The 16,050-nt window shown below is 34.7% G+C and overlaps 1 protein-coding gene across 2 annotated transcripts in view; it reads right to left on the bottom strand.

Annotated features, from left to right (window-relative positions):
- The window catches only part of NDC80 (NDC80 kinetochore complex component), a 41,320-nt gene that overhangs the window by 6,667 nt on the left and 18,603 nt on the right, over positions 1-16,050 (bottom strand). For both annotated transcript variants that reach the window (XM_031439116.2, XM_064481554.1), the window contains exons 12-16: positions 13,313-13,465; positions 10,208-10,297; positions 4,185-4,277; positions 2,690-2,820; positions 1,894-1,996 (exon numbers count right to left, since the gene is read on the bottom strand). In XM_031439116.2, coding sequence (XP_031294976.1) covers positions 1,894-1,996; positions 2,690-2,820; positions 4,185-4,277; positions 10,208-10,297; positions 13,313-13,465 — 570 coding nt within the window. The remainder of the gene's footprint in view (positions 1-1,893; positions 1,997-2,689; positions 2,821-4,184; positions 4,278-10,207; positions 10,298-13,312; positions 13,466-16,050) is intronic.

Below are 16,050 nucleotides of genomic sequence, written 5' to 3'. Positions count from 1 at the left end.
AAAGTATTATGGAATTTGCTGCTAAAGCAATAGGTACCCAACAAAATTCCTTAGACTCTTTGGCTAAAGTTGTTCCTGATAATAGGAAAGCCTTTGATTATCTTTTAGCTGAGCCAGGAAGTGTTTGTATTATGGCCAACACCACCTGCTATATCTGTATTACCACTTCTAGGGAAGTTGAAACTCGGTTACATGAGATCACTGAGCAAGCCACTTGGCTTAAAAACGTCCTTCAGTGACATCTTCTTTGACATATGGTTTTGATTGGTTTGGGTTTTGGGGACCATGTCTCCAAAGTGCACTCCAACTACTTGTGGATTATCTTGCTTATTCTAATCATAATGGTCTCCCTAGTGCGTTACATTTTTCTCAAAAGCTTTAAATGCATGTTTGCAGCTGCTAACCACCAAGCAAATGACCTCTCTAAGACTAGAACATCAATAAAGAAGTGAAGAGAATGGCCGATTTAAGGATTGTGAACCTTGATCCGAGTCTTCAGAATGTCACAGGCATTAAGCAAAAATAGCATGACCTATGAATGCCACACAAAGGATCAACTAAAGCTGCAAGCAATAGCTGAGAGTTGTGCTAATGCCATAAAATTTGATCAAGTCTCTGTCTGACAAGCTGAGAGTCTGATCAAAAGAGGGGAATCGTTAAAAAGAAACAACAGGCCCAAAATGGAGTCACTTGTGCTAAGTCCATGTCATCAAACTGGGACTTAATACCTAACTTAATTGTAGTTTCAACCTTCCCCGGGAATATAATCTTAACTGGTCTGTCTAGAATTTCCTGGTCAGCACCAGTGAGGCCATCTGCCTAATAAAACCTTTTGTCCCACAAAGGAGGTAACTTTGTCTGAACTAATCTTTTTCTTCATTTAAGACTTCCTTACCCAACTCCCTCTGTGCCTTTAAAAGCTTTTCCTTTTCTGTAGCTCCTTGGAGCTTCTTTCTGTTTGCTAGATGGGGTACAGCCCAAATGATGAATCACTGAATAAGGCCAATTTGATCTTCAAATTTACTCAGTTGAATTTTGCTTTTTAACAGGAAAACATTTGTCACTATCATATGGTCTTTCAGCTTAATCTTAATTAAATCCTAAATGTACTAATGTTTTCAGTATGTAGAATATGGCCTGGCACAACATCATTCTATACTGTTGATGTAATAAATATCACTGTATGTTGTTCATGTGAATGAAACAAATTATTTTTTATTAAGGTTTGTGCACCTTTTTTGGTATGTTATACCTCAATAAAAACAAACAAATGTTAAGGAACAACAGGAGTAACTTAATAAAGTTATAGAGTTGTGCCATCTTAACTAAAATCTTTGTTTCCATCTGCCCTGATTTCTACCCAGCCCCTGGCAACCACAAATCTACATTCTGCCTCTGTGGATTTGCCTTTTCTAGACATTTCATATGAGTCATAAATATGTGGACTTTTGCATCTCTCCCTGAGCATGTTTTTGATGTTCATTCACATTATAGCATGTATCACTGCTTCTTTCCTTTTATTGCTGAATCATATCCCAGTGTATGGGTACATCATTCACCAGTTAATGAATATTTGGGTTGTTTCTACTTTTTAGCAATTATTGAATAATGTTGCTATGAACATTTGTCTATAAGCCTTTGTGCAGACATGTTTTCATTTCTTTTGGTGGGTTGATACCTAGGAGTAGAATTGCTGGGTTGTATAGTAAACCTATGTAAAAAAAATTACTTTACAAAATGCATACCGCTATACAAAATTCTGCTATATTGTTACTAGATCATATTTTCCATAGAAATAAAATTTATCATTTAATTTCTGTAGAAACAAAACAGAAATATATCAAAGTTTAAAAAAGCTTTCTTAGAATGTAGGAAAGAACTTCACACACCTACCTCAACAGATCCTACATGTGTAGCAACCATCTCTAAAAGACGCTGCAAATTATTTCCTACTTTTCGTCTTTCTTCAGTTGTGGTCTGCACAACTAGTTGGTATCTGTAGAATAAAATCTCGTTTTAGTTGTCTAGGATAAAACCTAATATGAGTTCTAGTTAGCTTACTTGTTTTCATATCCAATAAAACCAGGCTGCGATTGGTATATGTGCTGCTTGCCCTGTGTATAATTCATAGAGGTCCAGTTTGCAATCATTAAAACAGAAATAAAAACATTTTCAAAGATCCCATGCAAGCAACAGCACCAAAGCCTTGTGCTTTTACATACAAAGCTTGGGAACAGAATTATTTTACCAGAGTCTCCAAAAGGACTGTAAACTTAAATGCTTTCAGGGACAAGACATTAAATACATGTAATTGAGGGAACAGGAGTCTTATCTTTAGGCATTCGAATTCAAATTAAAAACAAAAACTGTAAGCCAAAAACTCCTTCAACTCAGTTTTCTATCCCTAGGCTACAAACAAGGGAACGAAGAGGTGTGATTTTCTTAAGGATTGTACTTCCCAATCTCAAAGTAAGATTTTTAAAAAGTTTTTTGAGAGCTTCTTAATGCTTAAAAAAAAGAGTATATTTTAATATAAATTAACATAGAGCCTATGGATTAACTCATCACTTCCTCTCCCCAAAATAGCTCTACAATATAAATTAAAGCAAATAAACTTATCTAGTTTTATAAAAATGTTAAATAATTAAACTGAAAATAAACATTATAAATCTTGGCGAGATGAACTTACTCCCGCTGAATGGCATCTAACTCATTCATAGCTTCACTGAGGCCCTCGTTAACCGCACTCTCCAGCAGGTGCTTGTGTTTCTCCAAGGACTCCAGCTCATTGGCACATTTTCTGTCCTCTTCCTCAGCTTCCTATCAGGATAGTTATGGTTACGGTTTTTTGATATTTACATTCTATGCTCTCCAGGTGGATTTTTAAAAATTTATGTAAAGCATCTAAAAATATCAGGTTGCATCATCATTTGTATTCACAGGATGCTTACTGCTTTACCTGTAGAAGACTTAAATGTTCTTTTTGGAAATTTTATATTACAAACATAAATGTGACATTTTCAAAAAGTATAGAATTCATTTAGCAGTTAACAGTCTGTACTACAGGAAATTTTATAATACTCTGATTTACGTTTTTCCCATGAGCATCAAAGAAACCCTTTATATAGGTCAAAATGTGGGTAACTTTCACACAACCACCAATTCACATATGTATTAATTATATATAGGCAAAGTAACTCAAATTCATCAATTCCTAGGTTAATCAATATGAAATGGGATAAAGTCATTTAAGTGCTTTAGAGAATAAACTGAAGTATTATCATGGAGAACATATGAAAAAATAAAAATGTATACCAAATGCCTCATATTTCACATGTAAATCATATTATTGTGGCACATTTTCTAAAAATTACACACTGCTTAAAAATGTATAGGCCCTAAACATAATACAGCTCAAGAGAAAAGTTTTCATTTCTTGATAGTTTGTTGGTATAACTAAGTAAAAAATACTGGTTAAAATTTTCACATAAATTGTGTTATGTGGTAATGCAAAGTCATATGAGAACTTCCCTAAGTAAAATGCTGGTCAGAAGGTAGCTTAAAGGTGGTGGAGAATGATTCTTATTTACCTATATTCCAAATTTCATGTAAATGGTCTTTGGAATTTGGCCAAGATAGTCAGTTTGCAACGACTCTTTATGGGCCATCACTTTTACAAAAGCCTTACTGGGGTTCAAGTTTTAGGAGTACTTAACACTAAATCTCTATAAAAAGGTAGAAGAGATTATGTTTAAAACATGTTTTGGTCTTGCAAAGATACTGAATCACAAACCCAAGTATTGGGGGGAATGGAACAGCTCAGTGGTAGAGTGTGTCTAGCATGCATGAGGTCCTAGGTTCAATTCCCCAGTACCTCCATTAAAATAAGTAAATAAATAAACCTAATTACCCCCTGCCCCAAATATATTAAAAAAAACCCCGCAAGTATAAAATATTAATGGAATAGTAAACATATTCTATGGTGAAACAGCCCAATTCCATAAATAAGTTCTTTAGAAGAACAAAATAATTACTTATAATAAACTCTGGATAAGGAGATTAAACTAAAGTACAAGTTACAGGATGTAGCTTAAAGATTTCAGTTTGATGTCAGAATAGGTGCCTAGTCCATCAATCATGACATGGCTTTGGCTAATCTATACAAACTGTGGCAAAATTCTTACCTTAACTTTTTGTTGGTAAAGATCATCCAGCTTTTGAACTTCTTCTTTGAGAGTTCGTACACTTCTCCTGCTTTCTGTTATCATTGTATTTAACTTGAGGAATAAAACTTTGTTTGAGAAATCATAACTATACATCAAACATTTTTTAATAAATAAAAAAATCTGGAATAATTCTCAGCAAAATAGATACCAATATCTGTTTTTCTACTGGTAGCAGTGAGAGCGCTTTTTAAGCTCTCATATACATATTATGTAGATATTACATATGCTATTAATATTTTTATATTAATTAATAAGTATAAATTGTTTTGCTCTCTTGTTTTGAAGCCTTGCTTTATTTATCTACTTCAGTTAGTGATCTAGCTTCCATTTGTGTGTTTACTTCCTGGGATGTTAAAGAGAACCATTCATATTGATTTTATTTGATGTTTGCTAATTGGTTAAAGTCAATGCATTATTACAAACAGTAATAAAGTAAATGCATTTAATCTTGTTAAAGATTGAGCCTTAAGGTCTGCTGAAACCAAAACTGAGGGAAAAAAAAAAGAATATGTTCCTAAAGTTCATTTCCTGTTGACAGGTGCTGATACCAGTTAATACCAGTAACTAATACAGAATGTTTTTTACCTGGACCAAGAGGATATTTCCAACAGGAAGCAGAAAATAGTAATAAATAATAAATAGTAAAATAGTAAAATGTATTAATAAATTTACATCTTTCTGTAAAAGGAAACTTGCATATAGTATTTCTCATTCAATCATCCAAAGTCTCCTGTGAGGGACGTTCCTTTCCTACTCTACAAGGGAGAAGCGAGGCTAGGAAGAATGCTGTTTACTCAGGATCATGCAACTAGCATATGCCCAGAACTCAAAACTAACTCCAAGGAGTTTTTCTATACCACCTGCCTTTCGAATTTTAAAGACTAGAGTTACTAAAAGTTTAAACTTGGCTTACAGTCTATAGATATACTACTTCTGAAGTAATTACTAAGTTAAACAAATTGTTTCATTAAATTCACCTTCAGTAAGGTCAGGACACTTATATAATCAGAACTTCCACTAGGTCCTCATGGTTGATCAAATGTGTTTACTTATATCCGAGCAGCTCTATTTTCTATGTCAGCTTTACTAAAGTTTTATCAGTTAAACACTTTTTTCCCCTGACAACAAAAGTACCTATTTCCATTGTGGTAAATGGGAAGAACTAAAGAAAACAACAATCACCAATAAGTAGTTCTGCAGCCCCAAAGAACTATTACTATTTGGCATTCTTCCTTCCTTCCTCCTTCCTTCTTTCTTTCCCTCTCTCTTTCTTGTGCTCTTAAGCTGCTTATAAGCAAAAATGATATCATTAGTTACTTTATTTAGGTTATTTTTTCCTTCTATAACTGAGAAGACAGAAGCCACTATTCCATCACTTCTTGCCTTCAACCAACGAATCAACCAGCCAACTAACACAGGACGTTTCCTTCTTCCTTCCAGTCAGTGTCAGGATGCAGGGTACACATTTTCTTCATGAAGAAAAGTAACGCCTCCAGCTCTTCTCTGGGTCCCATGCCTTTATATTTCTTCATGGACCACATTCAAATCCATCAGTGCCTTTTGTTCCTAATTTTATTTATTTATTTACCAAACTCTTTCCCTTGAACTCTCTCCCTCATCTTTAAAACCAAACAACACCCTCCCACATTAAAAAACAAAACAAAACAAAACAAAATCACAAAACCCAAAAAACTTTTTCATACACCACTTCCTAGCTACTGTTCCATCTCCTTTCCTTAGATTCAAACATTTGTAACGGTCAGATTCGTAGTAGTCCATGAAAAATAGTCTATTTCGATTACAGTATCTTCCTCTCTTACCATTCAAACTTCAATCCACAGTAATATGCTTTCTGGCTCCTCTGGTTCATGAAATTGCTTTTGCAAATGGCACCAGGAACACCTTAATTATGAGAGTCAACCATCACCTTTTAGACTTAATCTGAGTAACATTTGTAGTTACTGATAAGACCATGGAAACTCCTGGTTTCCTCATTAAGTCTTGGGAGGTTCGGTGCTTCTAATTCATATATATTTCTCTTTCTCTGCTTATACTTTGGATGTGGATGTTCTCCCAGGATTTTCATCTTGGCTGTATTCTCATGTGCTCACTTGGGAGAGCGCTCTCTCATTCTCACACCTGGGAAATCTCCTGGATTTAATTATACGTATGCTAAAAATATCTCTATCTATATGTCTCCAAAGTCCAATTGCCTACTGAATATTCTCCACTTTGAGGCCTGAAATTAAGCATATCCCAGTCTGAAATCCTCTGTTCTACACCCTTCTTTGTATTCTTTATCAAGGTTTTAGAACCTTACCACTGACAAAGAATATCTTTGACCAAACTACTCAGGATGATCTGAACTCTTTTCTCAATTAGGCTGACTTGTGGGCTTTCACGTTTGTCTCTGTATTATCCAATTTTAAGCAAGAATCCTACTAAGTCAGTTTAACCAGAATCCCCCGATACCGAATATCTGATCAGGTTCTTTATCCTCTACCATGCCCCAGGTGATGTCTGATCACCTTGGCCTGCCTGGAGAAGAAACCGTTAGGTTGGTTTAGCCAGAATCCCCCCTTATCCATGATATTTCCTCTCAGTAATTTTCCATTCACTGATCCCTACCCTGCTCCTTGGCTATAAATTCCCACTTTTCTTTGCTATATTTGGAATTGAATCCAATCTTTCTTGTCTGCTACAAAATCCCACTGTAATAGAAAACCACCCCCGCCCCCACTGAATAGTCTGCCTTACCATTGCTAACAAGTGTCATAAATAATTTTTATTTAATACCATATACCAAAGCTGGACACCTGGACATTCTTAATTTCTCTCTTCCTTAACCTTCACATCCAAGTGGACCACTAAATTATGTTGTTTCAATCATTAAACCTCTTTTCTCCATCCTCACTGCAGTAGCCTTGGTTTGAGTCCTTGAGCCTATGGCTGAAGATACTGTTAGGTCTCTTAACTGTGTGACTCTAGTCTCATGTATCTCTAAGCTACTCTTCAAAACGTCAACACTGTGAGCTTACTAAAATACATAGGTTTTATTTCCTGAGTTAAAAACCTTCAATGGTCCCCACTGCCTACAGAATAAAAATTCAACCAGTAAGCAAGAACAAATAAGCCTCTTCAGAATCAGGTTCTGGTTTCTCCAGGCTTCTCCCGATCCTACTTATTCTCATGGTGACTCTTTAACATGCCATGCTCTTTGGTCCCTGGGCCTTCAGAGAGGTAGGGGTGTGTGTATGTGTGTCCTTCCATGTATCTAATGGCCAACTCCTACTTGTTACTCACAACTCGGCTCCCACTTCCTTCAGAAGGAACCTTGTGCTTATGTTAGATGTATTATGAGAATTCACAGCATGCTGTATTTGCACTCCAAAAGTGTCATGATGAAAGTAATTGTTTTCATGTCCATTTTCCCACTCAAAATAAGAATTCACAAAGGCAGATACTGTATCACCAACATTAATTATGGCACAGACATGGAGAGCAGACTCTTAAAAAAAAATTGCTAAATAAATCTTGGTTGCTAATATTTAATTTAAACTTTACACTTACATTCATAGATGTGATTGACTTAATTTTCTTCTTTTGTGGTATCTTTGTCAGGTTGTGGCATGAGAGTTACATTAGCCTTACAAATAAAATTCTTTAAAGATAGATTTTTGTGTTACTTTGCAATTCAAATAAATTCCTTCTGTGTTTATAGTGTATTCATTTCTCATTTTGTTTTTTCCTGCTCTTTCTTGAATGGTTTTGGTAATTATTTTAAAGTACTTATCAGATTGATTAATTTTATTACTCTGATCTTTAATTTCTGTTTAACCTTTACTATTTCAAATTGCTATTTTACCTTATGCAATCTTAACTTAGTCATATAAAAAAATAGTTTTCATTTTTACTCTCTAAAGCATATTACATCATTCATCACTCCGTGTTTTTTTTTCTAGTTTGAGATATAATTGACATATGCCACTGTATAGGTTTAAGTTGTACAGGATGATGATTTGATATGTGTAAATACTGTGAAATATTTACCACAATAAGTTTAGTTAGGATTACTCCTTTCTTGAAAAGTCCTCTCTACTTTGGATTTCATAGCATATCCTCTTCTAATTATTCTCTAATTACCTTGTCTACTTCTTCTAAGTGCTTTTCCCACAATTTTCTCTTTGCCAATCCTTTGCCATTTTCTTCTACACATCCTCAAGAAATATCAGCCACATCCCTGGCTTCAATGATCATGTATGTACGAAGACCCTAAAATCTATACTTTCAGACACAATCTCTCTCTTATGTTCTGAATCTATCACCTTAACTTTCTTTTGGATGTCTGTGTCCCGTAGACGGCAAGCTTGACACCTCCAGCCGTCCCACCCACTCTCAGCACTCATCTTTCCTTCTCTAGGTTGACCACACCAGAAAAATGGAAGTCACTGTTGATACTTCTTTCTTTCCTACCTTTCACATTCAGCCATGAAATGCATCTCTAACATTTCTTAAACCTGTCCCCTTCCTTCTATTTCTACTCTAATACTTTGGTTTAATTTCTTAACTTCTTAACTAACCCTAACCCCACTAAGTCATTTTTTCCTATGCCCAAAGGGGTTTTTCAAAAATGCAAATCTGATTAGCACAATTGCATATATCAGTCTTTTTCTCCAAATGGGACTTTATATTTTATGTAAATTTAGTTATATTTATCTTTGGAATATTAACATGGGGTCTAGCCTATAGTAGGCATTTTATAATTGCTTCCCCACCCTGCCCAAATTTTCCTGCCTAGAGCCTTTAAAAAGTTTCAGGTCAGTCTGAAATATGTTTCAGTCAGGAGGTTCCTATTGCTTGAAATTCATACCTTTTTGAGTCTTCGGGTTTACTGCCCATTCCAAAAGAGAGAAACTAAACTGAAGCATCCTAAAGACTTTACCTCAAATAACTACCACTCTGTGGAACACCTGTTAAAGCAGTCCTGATTTCCATCTTCCTTCCATACTGTCAGCTACAAACCCCCCAAATTTGTAGAAATCCCAAATTATAATAACAATAGTATCAGGAAACTCTTCACTTATCTAACAAATTTTTCTATTTGTGGGAAGAGTGGAAAAATTCTTTCCAATGCAAAGTAAGTCTTGATAAAATTTGTTAACATTAAAAAAAAATGGGTTACTTTCAGAATTATTTGTGAAATGCACAGATTTTATTTCCAGATAAGAAAAAATGTAAACAAGTTTTTGTTCTCAGAAAAGATAGCATTTCTTTTACATCTTGAAATCTGTTTGCCAGAACACAATAGTTCTTGAAGATCTGAATTAGCTAGGGCTTTCCTTTAATTGTTTGGTGTTATATAAACAGTACCTTTTGTTTGCATTGGAGAAGGAGCTTCCTCACTTTTCTTAATCAAGGATAATAATGCTTACTCTAAAGGTTGTTAAATACAATAGCATTCTCTCTCAGGGGTATTTGTGGTATTATGTTTCAAGTATCTCAAAACCAGGAACTTTCTGAAACTACTTTTGGAAATAGACTTTCATAGACATTTAAATTTGAATTCCTCTGAATTCCACGGTCCTAAATGAAAAATCGGGTAAATGGAAGACCTAATCTGTCATAGCTAGTTAGCTTCTAAACCCAAATGATATGTACTTACTTTTCAGGGTAGCCACCTCAAATCCCTTTTACTATAAAAAGAAATATTACTAAATTAATATAATTAAATCATATTAGATAAAGGAGGCAATTCTCCATTTAAAAAAGAGAAAAGGGAGTTTTACTCAGTTTTATCACTTCATCAATGACACATGAAGCTTAGAATGATGTTTAAGTTACTTAAAAAATTACTTCAAGTGTTTCTAAGTCAAAGGTATACCCAACTCTTATTTTTCATAATATATTAAAAATTCAGCCCTTAGCAATTAGAAACCACAAAATCTAATGTTTGTTTTTAATGACTCTGTTTCATTACTTACTTGTTCTAAAGTATCCTCCAACCCCATCTTTTTATTTAGAGCTTTATTAATTTCTTCTTCAGTTTGGTTTAAGAGTTCCTTGAGTGGTACCTATAAAATACATGGGAACATGGATTACATACGACATATGTAATTACAGTTCTCTCATGAGGCATCTTTTGGAGAAAAAAAAGTAGAGCCATGGCATTTTTAATCTAAATTAAATACACCATCGATAAGAAAATAAAACTAATTGTAGTGCAACTTCTCTAACTATGGAGTATAACTTGCTTTTGGTTTGAATACTTGCAAAATTTTAGATTTGCTTCTTTTCTGGAAAGTCACTGCTATTATTTAAACATTTTATAAGTACACTTAGTTTAATGCAATAACTTTCTTGAAAACAATTTACATGTGGGTTTTACTTTTATGCTGTGCTCTCTAGATGAGTAATTTTTCTCTTAATACTTTTCTATTCTTTAGTCGTACAATTATCTGCTTATTTTTCTTCTTCATTTTTTGCTCTTCATTGTAACTCTGTTGTGATAGCAGAAGGCTTGAAACATGGCAAATGTTAATCAGCAGGGACTGGTTGAATTAGCCATACAATGTAGGACTGAGGCTGAAAAAGGAAGGAGGAAGATCTCTACATTGTCAGGGAGAGGGAAAATTCCCCCTGTACTCTGCTTAAGTTCTTGTGGCAGGACTCAGAACAAAACTGAGGCAAAGTGGACTATCATCACTTTCCCTTCTTGCAGTCAGAGATCTGGGAGGCTGAAATGGTAAGAAATCTTACCTTCTGCCTGCTTTTGTCAGATGTCCCGAGATCTCTCAGCTGAAGTACTCTTGGAAAGGGGGAGGAGTAAGCAGTTTTCCAGCCAGTGATTTCTCCAGGCTGGCTTGCCAAAACTGTCTGGGAGAAGGAAAATTTCCCCCTTCCCAACAACATACTACTGCAGAGAGATCGCAGGGGGAGAGGGCTGATCCACGAATAAAGCAAGATGGGTGTTCAAAATAGGCAAATATTTACCACTTTATTTCAATAAAAATGGAACTCAGGAACAGCCAGATGGAAGAGATGGACAGGGCAAGGTACTTGGGAAGGGGTGTGGAGAGTCCATATTTTCTAGGTGTGCCACTCTCCCTGCGTCTCCACATGTTCACCAACTGGAAGCTCTTATCTGCTTGCATTTCTCTTATTTATCCTCTTTTCTACTGATTTTATTTCAAACAGTATTCATTGCTTCCCATTATTATTTTTGTTGTTGTTGAGATGAAACACACTTTAAAATGGCTAAACTGAAATACTTTTTTTTTTGAGTAAAGATAGATTTATTTAGAGAGATACATACTGCAAAGAGTGTAAGCTATTTCAAAAGGCAAGAGAAAGGCCATGAGGTATAGGGGCTGGGTGCTCAGGTTAAATTAAAAGCAGATACACACTTCATAGACAGAGTGTGGGCCATCTCCAGAGAGGAGGGAGCAAGAGAGGTGGCCTAAACTGAAATAATTAAAACGAATTTAACATAAAATTTGCTCTTTTAAAGTGTATAACTCAGGGGCATTTAGTACACTCACAATGCACTCTCATTTTAGAACAATTTCAACACTCCCAAAGAAAATCCTGTACACTACTATGTTTTCAGTAGCTCTTTTGAAGTTATGGCTGAGATTTACTTTTGGCTGCTCTTTTCTGAAAGAGGCAATGGCTTCTTTAATCTCTTTAAGAACTTTTCTGCACATACTACTTACAACAATTGGGGTTGCACTTTCTTGATGTTATTTCTATTTTTATTATTCTATTATTATGTAAGAGAGCAAAGAAAATACTTCCTTTTTTTTCTGAGCATATACATTCTTTTTGCACTGGGTAATCTTTTCTACAGTGATTTGATTCTACAGTGATTTGATTCTTGTATTAGCCATGTCAAACTACTAAAAATAGAGGTGAATAAACCCTATTTGCCTGCCTGCCTATCTACCTACCTAGCTATTGTTGAGAAACAATACAGAAAAAGATTAAATGTTTATTGGATGCATCTTTTTCTATTAAAAATGAGTTTAGCTTTATTTAATCAAAGTCTGTCCACCAGTAAACTAATCTGTGAAAGTAAGGATTGTATCTTTCCAGGTATTTCATCTCCAGCACTTAGCTGGTAAGGAAAATAGTGTGTATTCAATAAGTAATTTATGGAATACATGAGTGATTCTCAAGGGAAAAAAAATGCATGGCTTTAGATTTTGACATTTTTTGATGGAGGAGGGTATAGCTCAGTGGACATGCTTAGCATGCTGGAGGTCCTAGGTTCAAACCCTAGTACCTCCATTAAAAAATTTAAAAAATTAAAAATAAATAAATAAATAACAAAATAAATAAACCTAATCCCTCCACCCCCAGAAAGATAATGTTTAAAAAAAATTAAAAAAAATTTTCAAAATTGACTTTTTTGGGGGAGTCACTAAAATACTAAAATCTGTGAATAATTAAGAAGTTTGAATTAAAAATTTTCTTCCCCAAATTATATCCTTGGCCATATTTGAAAATTTTGTGCAGTTTTCTCATTAGTGACTGCTGGTGTTACATAATGCTCTATTGTATTTCATGCTTTCATGTGTGTCCTTGTGCCTGAAACTCTTTCCCACAGACCAGTCCCTTAAGTATCTCATCTTTCAAATTTCACTCCAGCTTTACCATCTTTGCAGAGACTTTTCTTTTCTCTTAATTCTGGGAAGAATTGATCTTGGTACCATACCTTATAAAGACTAATACATACATAGCATTTATTTTTATGTCTTTCTCCCCTAGCAGCAACTTGAAAGCAAGGGTCAGCTCTTTTTTTGTCTTTATAATCTTGGCATCTATTTTATATGTAATCAGATCTTTTGTTGGATAGCTGAATAGATAAAGCATGTAGAGAGGAAGACAAGGCTTTATAATTTGAAGAGTAAGTACAATAGAGAGAAGATTTCTACTACCAGGAAGAAAGAAGACAAAAACTTTCAGTGTTGTATTTCTATGTTTAGTCCTGAGTTATGGACATGCTTAAGTTTAAACTCTTGTAAATATATGATCCAGACATTAATCACATCCTTTAAAAACCTCCTGAAGTACTCACGATTACGTACATAAACTTGAGCTCTGTATTTGACAAGGCAGTTGGCACCAGCTTCAGGATTAAACTTAATTTCAAAGTCATAACCTTTGGAATTCTCAGCACCTTTAGGAATAAGTTTTAATTTTCTAGCCAACTTATGATATTCTGCTAATTGTGTTTCAATCTGTAAGAAGAGAACACAAAAATGTTACAAAAAAACAAAATAGCTCCATTCCACATGGTTTTCAATTGGCAGTTTTTGAAGTTTTACACAAAAATTATGTTTTTTAGTTTATAATTGAGTATTTTTTGGTAGTAAGAATGGCGGTTTTAAAAGATAAAGATTGAAAGATTTTATCTACACTAAACTGTAGGATAGTTTTAAGACCATAAGTAATTAGTAAGCAATATACTCCTATTCTTCCATTTATCTGACAAATAGTTTGAATAGTCCATATTTAGGTATTAACTAAAATTCACTTTTTAAAGTTCCAGATGGAGACATTATGAAACAAAACCAAACAAACCTTAATTTTGTTGATGTACAAAATAAAACATGTCATTTATCTAAAATGAGAAATGTAGTAATTTAAGTCTTAAAATGTTATTTCAACTGTTTTGATAAGAATACGTTAGTAACACATGCCACATTTCCTGGTCTCCTTCCCTTCTTCAAGGCTTTGTTCAAATTATGTTAGAGGGAAAGCCTTCGTGATGATGTAACCCCCCCAATTTCTCTATCCTCTTACTTTACACTTCTTCAAAGCACTAATTACTATCTGACATATATTATTTACTTGTTCACCTCCATTACTTGAATGTAAGCTCCATGAAAGCAGCTGCATCCTCAGCGCCTAGAACACTGCTTGGTGTAGAGGAGATACATAGTATTTGATTAAATAAATGAATTGCAGAGTCTAGGCTTCCTCCATTTAATACATTCTTAGTTTCTTGCTGTTGTCATTAATCCATAAAAATGAATATTTTGAGTAAAAGAATGGCAAAAGTACCCATCAGAACCTGTTTAAAAAAATCTGTAATTTCCAAACATTTCTCAGCTCTCAAAAGCAATATTACTTATATATATTAAATTTAAGATTTCTTATTAATAGATCAGGAAATCATTTCAACTACTATAATTTGTAACATAGTAGCTCTCTAGGGGCTACTAAGGTATGTAGGTCTACTTGTCCTTATATTAATGATGCTAGGGTTGTTTTTCTCTGTTCTTCACTAGGATTTTATTTCTCTAATGAAACAATTTTCACAAGCCCACGCACTTTATCACACCTAACTGCAGGGAGAGTAAATATGTGTCTCATTTCGCCTTCCCACAACCAATCCAGACAGTGAAAATTCATCACATTCTTTCCTGATAAGTCTAGATGCAGCCCCAATGTCTTATCTCAATAAAGATCTCTGAAGGATACCTCCTGTCAGAGGTGGCATGTGGAATACCAGTCCGGAAATAAATATCACGGGCAGAAAGTTTATGGTGGGCTTTTGCATTCCGCTACCGTTCTTTAATATCTCACCTACTCAGTACCCTAAGGCTTTCTTCACACGTTCACGGCCCTTCTCTGGCCTCTCATTAGGCCACTGCTTACCTACTTCCCAGATAATTTTCTTCTTTCAGCCTGATCCTCCAAATCAGAAATAGTGTTCAGAATTTATAGTTTTAGTTAATTAAACACAGAATTCACCTAGTCCAGAGATTCATAACTTCCCCTTTCCCACACAGTGCTTGAGAGATAAAATTTATTCATTAGTATCTTTTGAGGTAACATTTCAGATTCACTGACCAAGTCTAACCACACTCCATTTTATAAATAAGGAAACTGAGGCTCTGAGAAGTTAGAGGACACGCTGAGGTCACATGAACGTGTGGTGGCAAACCCAGGGCTAAGACACAGGTTTATCAAATTCTAGGTTCAAAGACTTTCTGGATCACCACCACAGGCTATTTCTTATAAACGTTTATTTTCCCTTTTAATTCATAGGGGCAGGTTACCTAGCAGGTCAGGAGAATGAGCAAGTACGGACGGTTAAGGCAGAGCAAAACTATGGTGAAGCAGGGCCAAAAAAGAAGACACTACTTACTGCTCATACTGAATTATCCATTCCATATTAAGTATTACATACGTAGGTGTGTAAAATACAGATTTTCAATTATGCAAAACAGTTAAAACCTAAGAAAATATTTGCATTATGCTTATAACGCACTTCACAATGTGATCAGGATGAAAACCCAGCACTGCTCCCTTAAGCAAGCACAGCCGCTTTGTTCAAAGTACTTTTTCTGTTTTAACAATGGTGATCTGTATATATAAGAAACACCGTACTAAGGAAAGTGCTGGAAGTAATAGGGTTAAAAAAAACCCCCATTACTTTTGGAGCAAAAGATAGAGACTAAATTTTTCTCAGCGAAGTTTAAATTTTAGAACTACATCTGCCAATAAACAAACAAAACTGAAGAAATTAGAGTGAAAAACTTCAAACTAAAACTTATGTTTGAAACTTTCTAGTCTGTTTTTCTCCATTAAAAAAAAAAGCGTTTTAAAAGACATGCCTTCTTACCTTTTCTTTAAAAAAAAGTCAATTTATGTAAGTTTTCTTAGGAATGCAAACAGTGTATGCAGCAGACAGGATCACTGTGGAACTATTTGATAGAGAAAATGTCCCTAGACAACCTGTTACATTATTGTTTTAGAACACATTGGTGTCATGTTCATGATTATGCTGAATCATTAAGAAAACATTCATGTCTTC

The sequence above is a fragment of the Camelus dromedarius genome, chromosome 32, assembly GCF_036321535.1.
Source record: "Camelus dromedarius isolate mCamDro1 chromosome 32, mCamDro1.pat, whole genome shotgun sequence".
Classification (NCBI taxonomy): Eukaryota; Metazoa; Chordata; class Mammalia; order Artiodactyla; family Camelidae; genus Camelus; species Camelus dromedarius.
This window is presented reverse-complemented; position numbering and strand designations above follow the sequence as displayed.